General features: G+C 38.2%; 1 protein-coding gene and 1 long non-coding RNA gene across 2 annotated transcripts; both read left to right on the forward strand.

The window, feature by feature from the left end:
* The first annotated feature begins 931 nt into the window (after positions 1 to 931).
* LOC137073859 (uncharacterized) lies at positions 932 to 3441 on the forward strand. Its single transcript, XR_010904807.1, has 3 exons — positions 932 to 1063; positions 1944 to 1995; positions 2450 to 3441. It is a non-coding gene; the product is annotated as an uncharacterized lncRNA (long non-coding RNA).
* Positions 3442 to 4701: 1260 nt separating this feature from the next.
* Positions 4702 to 14420, forward strand: ndufb7 (NADH:ubiquinone oxidoreductase subunit B7). Its single transcript, XM_067440707.1, has 3 exons — positions 4702 to 4978; positions 7683 to 7851; positions 14260 to 14420. Exons 1-3 carry the CDS (start codon positions 4867 to 4869, stop codon positions 14339 to 14341), a joined length of 363 nt encoding a protein of 120 aa, XP_067296808.1. The 5' UTR covers positions 4702 to 4866; the 3' UTR covers positions 14342 to 14420.
* The last annotated feature ends 16 nt before the right edge of the window (positions 14421 to 14436 follow it).

The following is a 14436-nucleotide window of genomic DNA, read 5'->3' on the forward strand; positions in this document are numbered from 1 at the left end:
TGACTTTACCTGTTCATATTAATGTCAACTTTCTCTCAGTGGGGGGGGGGGGGGGGGGGACTATTGTACGTTATGTTACGTTATCAACATATATAATCTAGCGTCCACGTAGTTCACGTAATGTGTGATATGAACAGCGATTAATTTGTTGATTTTCGAGTAATTTTCATAGACAGTAAAAGAAATGGACGGAGGGATCCCATTGCCTTCTACGGCGTTAAGTGATGTCAGTATAGGAGCACTCACTTCCTGATGGCTGAGCGAACTGCGCAGGCTCAGACTGAGCTTGACGACGTAGATGTGACGTGAGCCTCCTGTCTGACAGCTGTGAGTCTTCTAGTAGATGTGGAAAGCGAAAGCTGAATCACGTTGTTTAAATATTTTCTCCCGTTGCTTTTGGCTCACTATGGGCTTCTCCCCATTCTTCCCCTTTGACTTTATCAGACTAGTCTCCAGGACATGTCTCCACGTCCCCCCGACTGTCTCATAGACAGCAAAAGATTGCCTGCGAGCGTCTCCTCAGGTCTATACGGTAATTTCTCAACTGTGCGACAGGGTCGCGTTGGTTATGACGCAATCGTTAGCCTATTTTTACAAAAACAGCTTCTGCGGGGCGATAGTGTAAGATACAAGGTAATGGAGCCTTTTATACATTGTTGTGTTTCTTTAGAAATAAACAATGGACAAATGGAGTCTTTAAACGTCTCAGATGTAAAGTTATTCACTGTCAAAGTGACTCAAAAATGAATGGGAGTCAATGGGATGCTAACAGCAGGTGATGGCTTGGTTAGCAATGGCAGCCCCTAGGAGTAACCCCAGAGTGCAGTCTGGACGATGGGGCGGGGCGACACATTAAGGCGGGGCGACACGTGTCGCTCCGCCTACACCCAATTTCATTGGTTTATAATATAGCGAATTTTATTGGCGTAGACGCTTGAGCATGCGCATTCCTTTATGTACGTCTTTAGAAATGATCTACCTACGAGCTACCTGCATCTGTGTGGGGAAACGACAAACATGCAGTAAAACTTCGGCTCTCGCTGTTGTTTTCGCCGCTTTTAAGGTGAGTTTAGTCCATAAAATCACACAAGTAATACACATTACTGTTCCTGACACTTTTCTTACCTTTAATTGAAACGATTCTGTTATATTTACTTGATAGAAATGTGACGTTAGTGTCTTTGAAGAAGTAGATATGCAAAACAGAACTAACATTTTTTAAAACAGGTAATTTAGGCTAACTATTGTTTTTGAACGTTTAATCACATTTTATGTTTAGATGAGAGGTTTTGATAGTTATGTAAAGGTTTTGCTGATAAATTTGTCAATGGATGATAGCAATAAGCACATTTATTTAACCTAACGGACTTCGCAGAGTGCGAAAATCCAAGTAGTTGAAACCTGTTCTGGTCTCTCATGGTAAACAAATATGGATCAAATGTTCTGTGATTTCAGGAGCGACATAAAAAACCTCTACAACAAAGGAAAGCTTTAATACATTTAATAATATGAATGTGCATTATTGAAAGCCACTAAACTACGAATACAGTTTGTACACAAACACAGTAGATAATGCTGTACATGTAGCATTTATATAGCATCTATCCATAAACTGTAAGGTTTAGCCTTACAGAAATACAGGTGGTGAACTGAAAAAGCTAATTAAATAAGTTAATATAATTTTTTTTCACAACATTTACCTGTATCACTTTGCATCTGTAAATTTCTTATGAAAATGATATATATATCTTATTACTCATTTTAAGACGGCTTTGACATCCAAATGTCAAACAGTATGTACAGTGACACTGAATGAACAATACAAAATTAGTAAACCTAAAAAAAATATATAAAAAAAACATGCATTTTTTTTCTTTTAAAACTGACATTTTAAACAATATTTTTTTGGCACTTTGACAAATTGTTCATTTTTATTTTTCTAGATTATTCCATGCTGATGGACTGCAGGTCCTATCTCAGAGGTCCTATGTACCGGTACGTATGTAAAATCTCAAACATGCACTAGTACCATTCAAAAGTTTGGGGTTATGTTTTTTTTAATAGTTATTTATATAGCACTTTACTGGGTACTCAAAGCGCTTTACATATGGAAGGGGGGAATCTCCTCCACCACTAATGTGCATCATCCACCTTGATGACACGACAACAGCCACATTGAACCAGAACACCCCAGCTTATTGTTGGAGAGGAGACAATCAGTTCTCTTTGTCAAAATAGTATTTATTGATGTCTTGCTCTGGAAGCAGTCTCGTGCTAATATAATTACAGATCCTGCAACATCCATTTTTGGATTAAATCAATGCTTTGTTTATAATGAGGAGGATGTTTTAAGCTATGAAACTTGCAGAATGCAACAAATAACTTAATCACAACTACTTCAAGTGGCCACTGACTAATGCAACATTTTTTATCTTCTTTATTGTTTCAGATGCTGCCTTAGAACGGCATGAGAAGGCAACAGTTTGTTAGAACTGAGGTTCCAATATAAGAGTGTGCACATGATGTCCCAGTAGACGGAGTGTAACTGTATTACACCAACTGAGTGGCAAAAACACTGAGTGGCAGGATTGGTGTTCAGCGTGAATGCTGCAAAAACAGCGCAACACCCAAAACACATCTGGGAAAGGGTTAGGTACAAATAGATACAGTTGACTGCACATTCAACAATAAATCAGAGCAATCTTTGTACAACCTTCCGAAAGCTACAGAAAGACAAACAAATAGATTGCTGCTATTCTCAGAAACAACCTGAATCCAGACATCAGAACATTTTATGTTAGATATGTAAAATTTTGGGCTAAAATCATATACTAGGTCATATACTGTATTGACAACTCGTAATATGACGATTATATAATCATCTGGATTTAGAGCTACCTAAACTGTATTTATAGTATTTGTTTAGCAGATAAAGTGTTCACAGGCTTTGCTTTATATATTTCCCCGGCATTGGAATCAGGTACATATAAATGTCTGAAAGTCCAATTCCTGGCCAAATACTGGTTCTTTGGCGAGTTGTAATAATCACTGTTGAATCCAAATACATTTAATTTATTTCAGGAAAAAAAGAAGCTTGTTTTGCTCCCATTTCTGCAATTTCTCTTATTAAAGTCAGCCTTGCTCCAGAATGTTTTGCCACTCAGTCCAGCTGAGGGTCGTGTCCCAACGGGAAAGTGACATCAGCGCACACCCTCTATTAAAGAAAAGAGACTGGCCTATTGCAAATCCAAGTTTACATCAAAGCTTTGTATTTTGAGTTAAAGTCTATTTGTGTCTGGATTTGCAAAATTTTATTTTTTGTGCAGTTAAGTTTATATATGCTTTCTGTACTTTTACTTTTTGTTAACATCAATAAAAATCACAAACTATTGTTGTTTAGCATGTGTTCTCTGCAGACAAATTTTGATTTTATCCATTGGGTCAACATTTTTGCATTGTCTGGAAAATATGAAATTTTGACTTTTTCATTACAAATGTAATGATGTTTATAAAATGAAAATATTTACATATATGGAGGCACACTTATGTAAAATATATTAAACTGCTGCATTAATATATAATTCAAAAGATTTACATATATAGAAAACTAATATATTAACATATATTAGAAATTAAAATATGCACATATATTGCAAATTATTGTATTAACATGTGTATAGCTAAACTTATTCACACAAAGGAAATAAAAAATATTAATAAGGTGCCAATCTATTTTGATTTAAGTAATTTTAATATATGAAAATCTATTATTAATATATTCCACACGGTGTAACTTCTTTGTGGGTATTTATGAGCTTAAATGCCTATTGCAATAAATGTTTCTATCACTTCTCTTCTTGGTATTTACTGCAAGTCCTCGGGTAGTGTTGCACAGATTTACAGGAGTGAAAATTATTTTCATCCCGTTTGTACACAGATTATAGCATGCACAATGCGAGGGTAGATAAATAAATGGATTTTTAATATCTAATTTGTCACATGTTAACCCGTCGACACTTAGCTATTTAATCCTACAATAAAATATGGACCTTTAAAACTATAAATTAGATATACATAGCCCCACATATTTTATTAACAGGGAAAGACTTTATACCGCTTTAGCACTTTATACAATTGGACAACAATCTCGTTTAAACGATTGGTCATGCTTTAAACTAAAATTAGCCGTTTGTGTTCGGAGGTGTCCAATACTACAGTTAATAATTAATTATCATTTGCGTAAAATCCGGGTTTGTGCTGATCCACCGAACCTGATGAAGAAGCCAAATGTTAAACAGCTCTATTAGCCTTAATTATGCCGGAGGGACCGTCACCAAGCGCTCGTTTTTGCGTTTTGTTTCATTTAAAACAATATATGAATCTATTCCGTGTGGTTCATTCATAAAATCGCACATTAAGGAATGCGCATGCGCAGGCTTGAAGCGTCTACGCCAATAAGATTTGTTGTATTGTAAACCAACGAAATTGCATGTGGGCGGAGCGACACGTGTCACCCCGCCCCAATGTGTCGCCCCGCCCCATCGTCCAGACTGCACTCTGGGGTACTTGGCCCCTAGGGGTGGAACGCTTTCCGAGCGCTAGATTACCCCCTTGGTAATTTTTGACAGCCTTTTATGGAGATCCCGAGGCGGAACTCAATCATTAGTGCCGAGGACGGTCAGGAGTGTGTTACTCGTTGCGCGTGTTTACTTCCTGCGCAGACCGGAAACTTCAGAGGGGTTCTGGAGGTGACCGAATGGCAGTGTGCAGAATTGATTTGCTTTCTGCATTATAAGTGGAATTATTGCTGTCTGTGGCTGGACGTTAAGCTGTTTTGGTTGTCAGTGGTGATATACTGCGTTGAGAATGGGCTCTCATCTGGTGCGGAGTTACATCACGGAGAGGGACGCGACGCCAGACCCGCTGAAGCCGGCCACGTATGACCCGAGTCTGGGCTTCGGCGAGCGGAAGGAGAGAGGTGACACACCGCCACTCAAATAACTTACACCCCATCGGCGCAGTCAGACTTCATTTAATCAAGATTGAGTCTTTAGGTCCTCAGGTTGACTTTGAACTTGAGCTCCAATGCCACAAAATGTGTCTAACGTTAGTAATGAGTTATGACCTGAGTTTGTGTAGGGTTGTTGTCATTATAACTCAAATTCATGTAAGGTTAAACTTGGCTGAAGAACATTCCCCTAAACACAACACTTAATGCTTTTAATTTAACGTTATGCATGACTGACAAACATGCACGATTGCTGCACTCAAAAACATAGTTTGTTAACCACTTTGCATTCGTATGATTGCATCCCTTTAAAAAATAACTGGTTTTACTACAAATAAAACAAAAATGATTATTAAACCATGGTAATCACAAAAAAGCCAGGAGCTGGTGCTGCTGGTGATTATTTAATCACTTAACAGAACAGGGTTTCCGCAGATCTTCAATCTTAAATTTGACCTTCCACAATGAAAGGCCATAAAAATGTCTTTGGAAAATTGGATCAGAAAGTCTTAAATGTAATATTATGGGATTAACCCCTTAAGCCCTAAGGGTATTTTTAGAGTATTTTTGTCTGAATGATATGCACAACTTTAAAGACTCATAACTCCTAAACTATAGCAAGGAGAGTCAAATGGTAGGTATCATTTGTTAGTGAACTTTTTATATTTAAAATATATAAATTTTAGTATATTTGGACAATCCAGTGCTGAGAAACTGCTTATAAAATACTTTTTAAATATATATTTAATATTTTACAAATATTTTTTATGTGATATTCAATAACTCCGGGAGGAAATATGGTCGAAGCCTAATTTTTTTTTTTTTGGTGATGTTCCCCCATGTGTGTTCTGTATCTGGATTATCTGTATCTGGTTATCAAATTGTGTGTTGATAACATAAAGTAATTAAAAGTTACAGCATTGGGAACAAATGTAGCTTTTTTGTTCAATCGTTGACATTTCTAAAACTGTTGTTTTCTGAGTGGCATTCACAAATTTAAAGACTCATAACTCCAAAACTATAGCAAGGAGAGTCAAACGGTAGGTATCATTTGTTAGCAAACATTTTATATTTTTTAGAAAATAGAGATTTCGATTACATTTTAATAAAAGACAAAAAAAGTATTATTGTTTTAAAGTAGGGCCCTATGATTTCTGCGAAGCAGAACAGAATTGCAGAATCCATATATAAAAACAGGATTTACTGTATAATGCAGAATGTAATGGGATTTGTCAAATTTTGGATGAATAAATCAAAAGTAGGTCAGACACTTAAAGGGACAGTTCACCCAAGAATTACAATTCTGTCATCATTTACTCGCGCTAATGTCCAAACCCGTAAGACTTTCCTTCATCATATAAAGCCATCGAGTCTCTTCAGAAAATATGGAATGGACCGCTCGATTCGTATGGATTAGTTTTAGGATCTCTCGCGTCAAAGTGGTAGCTGCTTAGACTGTCAGTGGAGGGACAGAAATCTCTCCCAATTAATAAAAAAAAAAAAAAAAAAAAAAAAACTTAATTTGTGCTCTGAAGATGTCATATTTAATTTAACCATTAAAGTCCAAGAAAATTAAAACAGAATAAAGCAAAAATAAATGTATAGAGATTTCATAGGGCCCTACATGTAATGCACTGCAAAAAAATAAAGTTCTTCCTCAGGATTTTTGTTTTCCAGTGCAAATTACCAAGCAAAATGAAGAAATGAAGATTTTCTGAGAAATTGCACAAAATTCAGTGAGTTTATTCTTAAAATGAGACCAAATATGTCATTAGGTATGCAAATGACTTGCTTTAGAATTAATTATAATTTTATGAGCACATTGGAAGATATTTTGTCATTTTAATCATAAAATTACGGTCACAAGATTGCTTAGCTCAAATGTTACACTCAAAAAAAAAATGTTGGGTTGTTTTAACCCATTGTTGGGTCAAATATGGACTAACCCAGCGATTGGGTTGTTTTAAATCCTGCGGTTGGGTTAAATATTTGCTTAAGACAATCCGGTCGCTGGGTTAAAACAACCCAATTGCTGGCTTAGTCCATATTTGACCCAACATTGTTTTTTTTTTTACCCAGAATATTTTAGAGTGTACGCTTTATTTTGTAAAGTTAATGAAAAAGTAATGGAGATCTGTTGGAAATTGTATTCTCAAACGTTGAAGTGGCACTAATACATCTGACTGTGTGCTTAGACATTGCATTTAGAGAGCATATTGACGTGTTATGTTCCTTCACTTTATTCCTAACCTTTTCTTTAATTGCTCTTAAATTTAACTTCGGAAACGCTACGGAAGCTTTTTTGTCCAAAGCGTCTTTGAGCACCAAAAACCGAATCGTTGTGATTCAGATAAATAATCCTGGTTATTGTGTATTTCAAAGGCATTCAGTTTCAAAGGCATTAGTGCCGTTAAAGAAATATTTTATTACCCATTTCATATGCATAACATAGTTTATTTGTTGGTTAAAACCGTGTAATACAAATGGAAACTTTACATGCTAATCAAATGCATCTGAACTTTAGGAGCAAATATTTTGTGTGAAAGGTTTGAAACTTTCCCCCTTTGACTCCAGGGTAACGCTGATCTGTCATATCATCTCTTCGTCATAGTGAAGTTGTAGCTTGTGTTTTGTGAAACTCATGTTCTTTGCGTTGTGTGTGTGTGTGTGTTAGTGATGGTGGCGACGCAGGAGCAGATGAACCTGGCCATGCTGCCGGTGGAGCAGAGGGACTACTGCGCACACCACCTGCTCAAACTCATGAAGTGCAAGAGAGACAATTTCCCAAACTTCCTGGCCTGCAAACATGAGCGCCACGACTGGGACTACTGTGAACATCAGGAGTAAGAACGCTCTTCTCACTCAGTCTCTACTAACCAGAGTGTGTGTGAGCGGAGGAGTGGAGCGGCAGCAATCTCCCGTATAGTAATCGCTCCGCTCCGGGATCACCATGTCCCGCTCCACTCCTCGCTCACTGATGGCCCTGTCCCAAAACGCCACACTTCATGAGCACTTTCAGTCTTGTGAACTTGTCTACATAAACCAAAACTGTAGCTACAATCTGTCCACATACAAAACATGAGCAGCGGTTATAACAAGCGTTAGACACTTCATTTTGCCGTGTGCAGGCAGGTGGGAATGGGTGGAGAAAAGTGTCAGGTGTGTTGTGTGATGAAAGAGTACCAGCACGAATGAAAGGAAAGGTGTACAGGACCGTAGTGAGACCAGCGGTGGTGTATGGTACGAGGATGGATAGGATCAGGAATGAGTCCATCAGAGGGACAGCACATGAGAGATGTTTAGGAGACAGAGTTAGAGAGGGCAGGTTGAGATGGTTTGGACATGTTCAGAGGAGGGCGAGTGAATACAACGGTAAAGGCTGCTGAGGTTAGAGCTGCCAGACAGGAGGTCAAGAGGAAGACCAAAGAGGAGGTTTAGGGATGGAGTGAAGGAGGACATAAAGGTGGTCGGACTGAGAGAAGAGGATACAGAGGATTAGGGCTGCACAATTTGGGGAAAATATATAATTGCGATTTAAGATGCAATTATTATTATATATAATTTTCAATTTTTTTTACAAATGAAAAGTGACAAAAGACAAAAACGCTTTGATTAAACATGACGACAATAAACACGACTGCAGCAAAATATGTTGTAGTTCTTCGAGCTGTCTGGGGTATTTTCATAATAATAAAGTGTATTATAATGCAGTGCTGATTGACATAGACTTCAAAATAACGCCTCGTCTGCCTCACTCTGATGAGAAGCCACATCAGCTCACAAACACTCGACTCGGTATGAAGTGAGGTAAACATGTTATTAAATGTTGTCTTTTGTTGAACAGGTTTATGAACGCTTCACTAGTTTGTGAAGATGTTTGACTCCTGTTGCTTTTTCAAACGCACGTTATAAGCGACTCAAACTCGCAGTCTCTCAGACGGAGCAGCGCTTACTCCTGATCTCAGAGCCGCTCTTCGCTAACACACTGGGCATTTATTTCATTAGTTAAAAATGGCAGCCTTTAAGCTTTTATAGCACATTACCCAAATCGCGATTGCGGTTCGATTTCGATTAATCGCTGGAGGCAGATGATTCGCTGTGGCGACCCCTGAAGGGGAACGGCCGAAAGAAAAATACACTTTATGTCCACTTTTCAAAATATGTTCTTCATTTTTATTGAAAATAAACCTCTTTCCGATCAAACTGCAGCATGAATTGCTTCAAAACTCAGTGCCGCGCACCTTACCCCTACACGATCACGACTGATAGAAACTGACACCGTGTTCCCGGCTTTCAGTGTTGCCAACTTAGCGACTTTATCGCTATATTTAGCGGTCAAACGTCAGCTACTTTAGTTTACAAATGTCGCTAGAACTGTCCTGCGAGCGCGAATCTTTTTTCCCCTCTGCCGTCACACACACACACACACACCTCTCTTTGGTCTGCTCTGTTCTGTGAATGGCTGAGAGGAGCTGCAGCGCATGCCGGTGAACCTACACAGACAGCAGCTGAGACGGGAATAAGCGAGCTATGGCTACACATGAGCACACAGGGTTGCCACGGATTTCTCACTTAAAGGGGTACTTCAGCGCTGGGAAGATGAATCTGTATTTAAACTGGGTCCTCAATGTAGTGGAAATGTGAAATTATTTTTTAATTTGGTGTCTTCTAGACTGAGAAAAGACAAAAAATGTATTTTTGTCTCATGGGGATGAAAGACTACAATTCCCAGAATGCTTTGCTCCATTCCCAAAGCCACCTACTGGATTACTGTGACTGAGTTGGAGAAGACACTACAATTAAAAACTGAACGTGTCTGTTCAGTATAATGATCAAGTCACCGCGCGAGTGTCACAGCACTGAGCACTGACTCCAGGAGTCAGATAAATGAGCTGAGCTCTCGTGATGAGAGCTGAGGTAATCGCGACTACACTCGCGGCATACATTCACAACGCGAGTTCAGTCTTGACGCGTTTCAGTTCATGAGTTTGCAAGCTTAACTTTCACAGAAATTAATTTGAGAAGTTAAAAGACTTACATTGCTCACCATAGCTCCGTTTAAATGAGTGCCTGTAGCTGAGCTGAGCTCTAAGTGTGATCTCCATCCCTCATGCGCGGATTCAAAACATGAGGAAATTGCTCCCTCTGCTGGCTGTAGTCTTTAGCCTTTGGCCAAACATTCCTCCTATGATGCAAATATCGTCAATTTGCATCACAGGAGGAATTTTTCCAGAAATAAAATGCATAAATCTCTTGTCTCAGGGGGGTATGAGGGGGGAAAGCACAATCAATTGATTAAACTCCAGGGTTTCTACCGATACAAAGCCATATGCTAATCGCTAAAGTAACCCTTTAATGTTATTTGTTTCTTTTGTTTTATATTTAAAGAAATTAGTTATGATGAGTTCCATTCTTCTCTTGTGCTTATCACTTTTTTTATTACTCACTATCACAGAGCTTTATTTCATCCAGTTTCTGAATTCAGATTTTACACATATAAAAATGTTGTAATTCACTACATCATACGTATGACAAAAAGGTATAGGTCGCTGTATTATATTATTTTAAAATACAGTAAATGAGCAGAGAAAACCGAGAAAACACGTTAGGCAGGCTGAACGTAAGGACAGCGTGATTGCGTCACGGATATGCTAATTAACGCATGACGTCATCTAGCGACATTTAGCTACTTTTTGGGCAGGCTTTAGCTACTTTCCTTGGAAAACACTGCCGGCTTTACAGAATGAACCTGCGCTTGGAATTGAAAAGTCTCAACGTTACTTGATGGATGGGTTCTCTTCCGCGCTAGTGCGATTGTTTTATTTTTTTGTCCTTTTTATCGAAATTTGCATATCTGCTGGTTCTCTCTCACACAACTGCAAATAAGCTACGTGCAAAATGTGTCGCGCCCCCTGCCCTCTCAGGATGTCACCACTCCTAAGTTCTGTTAGGGACGAGCAGCGGGTTCAGTAAATGTCTCTCTCGACCAGTTATTATGAATTATTTCCCACCTCTGGTATTAAATTAGTTATAAACTGATCCTTAACTCCTCTTTTTGTAATTAGATAGATGTGGTAAAATATGTTAAAAGACTTCACAATACAGGTAAGTATAGTTAAACGTCACACTATAAGGTTTTATAATCATGGAGCGCAGATTATAAAATACTTAAAAATGGGAATAAATAGATAAATAAACCAATACAATAAAGAGTAATAGAACGCGTGTAAGTCACACCCCCAGAAAGTGAATAATAAAGCATTATGCAAAAACCATAGACTGTAAAAAACAGTATTTGAGATGTTATAATAATTTTGTAATTACATTAAAATAATTTAAACAACTGTTATTTAACAAATATATTGTTTGGAAAGGTAAAAAAATGTATGTTTTCATCAGTTTATATCTACAGCACTACAGTAGTTTTCTGCTCATTCAATATCAGATAACTACTGTAAGATTAGTGTGAGTGCATTAGAGAGAGCGATTGTGTGTGTGAATGAGTGCTACCTGTTTAAAATGTGCTTTCATCCGATCATATTCAATATGTACAAAATATTACGTTAAACTATAACATCCCGCTCATGTCCATCGCTGTCATCATAACCTTCACACTCTGATTTGAGTGACCCATCTGCATCGAGCTGGTTAAATGTGTTTAACGTGTGAGTTCTGGCTAAAAATGCAATTATATTTATTATATATACAATATATATTATATATACAAAATACAGTTATATCATGGGCTGTTGGTATGAATTGTACTTGTGATGGAGCGAGAGAACACCACGAAAACGTTAAAAAAATCAGCTCCTCACTCCATTGAAAATCACGCTCACATACTCTGGTACTAACACTTCTGACCATTAATCGGATATTTTTTGTGCTAATAAAAATTATTATAATAGCAATGAGGCAATAATAGTTGGTTCAAATACAGTATCGAAAGCAAGTATTCTTATGGTTTATAGAAGAACATTTAAGACATTTTTTAAACATATTATCAATCATCTTATGTACATTATGTATTTTTTTAATGCCTGAAGAGGGCGCCAGTGGCCTGGTGATTGCTGTTGTCCCACCGTACTAAGGTTGGGTACAACCAAGCCTGCAGTCTCCCTCTCATTTACTGAAGCTTTCGCGCCTCGATCTTCCCCTGGTCACCGGTCCCAGTATAGCCGCCCCTCTGTGTTTTCTAATGGACGCGAGGCAAACTAAATAATAAAATCACACTTAAACTAACTTTGGGGGGAAAATATTTGATGTCACTGAAGGCAGTTATCATCACGATGATTTCATTTCAGGTGTTCGTTTTAAAAATAAGTTTAGTTTGAGTTAGTTATCTGACGCTTTAAAAACAGGAGGTGTGACGTCATGATTGACAGCTGAGACTGACGGCTTCTCTGAGTGAAGTTGTCACTGAGGCACTAACGGACTTTTTTTCTGAATTTTTGTGAGCAGATTGGTGCTTTAGCTTTAATTTCTACATTTCCATAACTGTTTATTTCACACCAACATAATTAATTGTTCTGAATCTGCGAGAGTGTGGGCGGGCTTTTGATATCGCAGCTGTACTTCCTGCTCTACTTTCTGCGCTCTACTGCGCAACTCCGGTCCCGAAATCGCTACTGCGCAGACTCGGTCCCAAGATGTCCGCGCCGTGCAAGGCCGCCTGAAAGCTTCAAATATGGCAAGCGGAAACGGATTATGTCGAGTCGTCCATATTATTTTTCCGGTCTATGGGTACAATTCACAATTTAACCTGAACCTCAAACATCACGTGTGTGTGAATTAAACCGTGTCTCTGCACTATTCATTCACACAGAGACGCACAGAAATCATACAGCTCTGGAAAACATTGAGACCACTTAACATGTTCAATAACTCAATGCTAAGTGGTCTCTTAATTTTTCCAGAGCTGTATTTAGATTATCTTTTTGCAGTTAATATTCCCAGACACTAGTCTATATCACCAGATGTGTTCTTAGGGACTGATATATGGCCCTGATTGATTTAATGTGAATCAGTTCTGAAGTAATTTGGTGTATGCCCTTAAAAGTAGACTTTGGTACCCAACCCTACACTGTACAGCAGGTCAAATCATTGTTCAGTATTGGCTAATGATAATTTAATTTAAGTGTTGGCCAATCTTCATTTAATTTAAATCAGATGTTTACTTAATCTTTGGCAACTTCTTTACAATAGGAATACTCTGTTGCTGTTCTGGAAAAACAAACTCCATCCACTGTCCCCTTAACGCCGGCTGCTCTGGGAAGCTGTAGAGACGTCCAAAAACACACTCCTTTGGTGACATTTTTGATTTGGTGAAGACCTGTGCAGCGCAGCAGAGGACTTCCCTAAAGCCGAGCAAAGCGTGTTGGACATGTATTTGCTCTCTCTCTAGTCGCACGGCCTTCTGTTAGACGAGCTCTTAAAGTCAAGGACATTCGGCTCTTGTTGACGTCAAGCGGACCCATACTCTGAAAAAAACGTTGCGAAACTTCTGAGAAACTGGAAGGAGTATTTTTGGCACAGAAATACGCCATCAAACAAACTTAATTTTTGAAACTTTGCCAACGTTTAGCATGAGAATTAACAGTGTAAAAAAAACTCAGTATGCATGAAACATTTCATCCTCCTTTTAAAATAACCGCAGCATTGTGAATAACAGGCTGTATGCACTTACTCCCGCTCATTCCCACATTTCTAAAATTACATCCATCTGAGATAAATACAAGACAGAAAACCATTTTAACTATAATGAGTCTATCTTCTATAACAGGAGATTTAAATCATTAAATGATAAATAGGCCATTATTTTCCTATTATTAGATCCAGCTTTATTCCTAGGCAAGCTTATGCCATTTTATTTACCATAGACAATCATGTGGCTGACCACGTTTCCCAAACTCGCTCCTCCAATACATGAGTTTATCACTGAGGTGGCCGCACATATTTATACTGTATTTATACAGACGTCCACATGAGAAACAATTACTGTCCGAATACAGCTAAAGTCTGAAGAACGGTTTGATGATCTAAATAACCGTTTGTGCTGTTAAGGATCTTCATGGAACTGGATAAAAAAAAACGTGTATGTGTATGAGTAGGAGTAACTTTTTATGTGTATGAATCACATTTCATACACTTACACAAGTCATGCAAAAGCTTTTTTTTTTTTTGCTTGCTTAATGTGTATTTCTGAAGCTATGGTTGTCTTATTGAGCTTTTCTTCTTCTTCTTCTTTGCAGTTACGTGATGAGGATGAAAGAGTACGAGCGAGAGAGACGACTGAACTTGAGGAAGAAGAGGATCGAGGCAAACGCAGCATAAACATCCCCGCCGTCATTCATTTCTCAGCCCTTTTCTGTGTATATAAATGGCTCTCTCAATAATAAAGATTATCTTGTGAGCTCTACAGAATGGAT

Source organism: Pseudorasbora parva, chromosome 4 (genome assembly GCF_024679245.1).
Source record: "Pseudorasbora parva isolate DD20220531a chromosome 4, ASM2467924v1, whole genome shotgun sequence".
Lineage (NCBI taxonomy): Eukaryota > Metazoa > Chordata > Actinopteri > Cypriniformes > Gobionidae > Pseudorasbora > Pseudorasbora parva.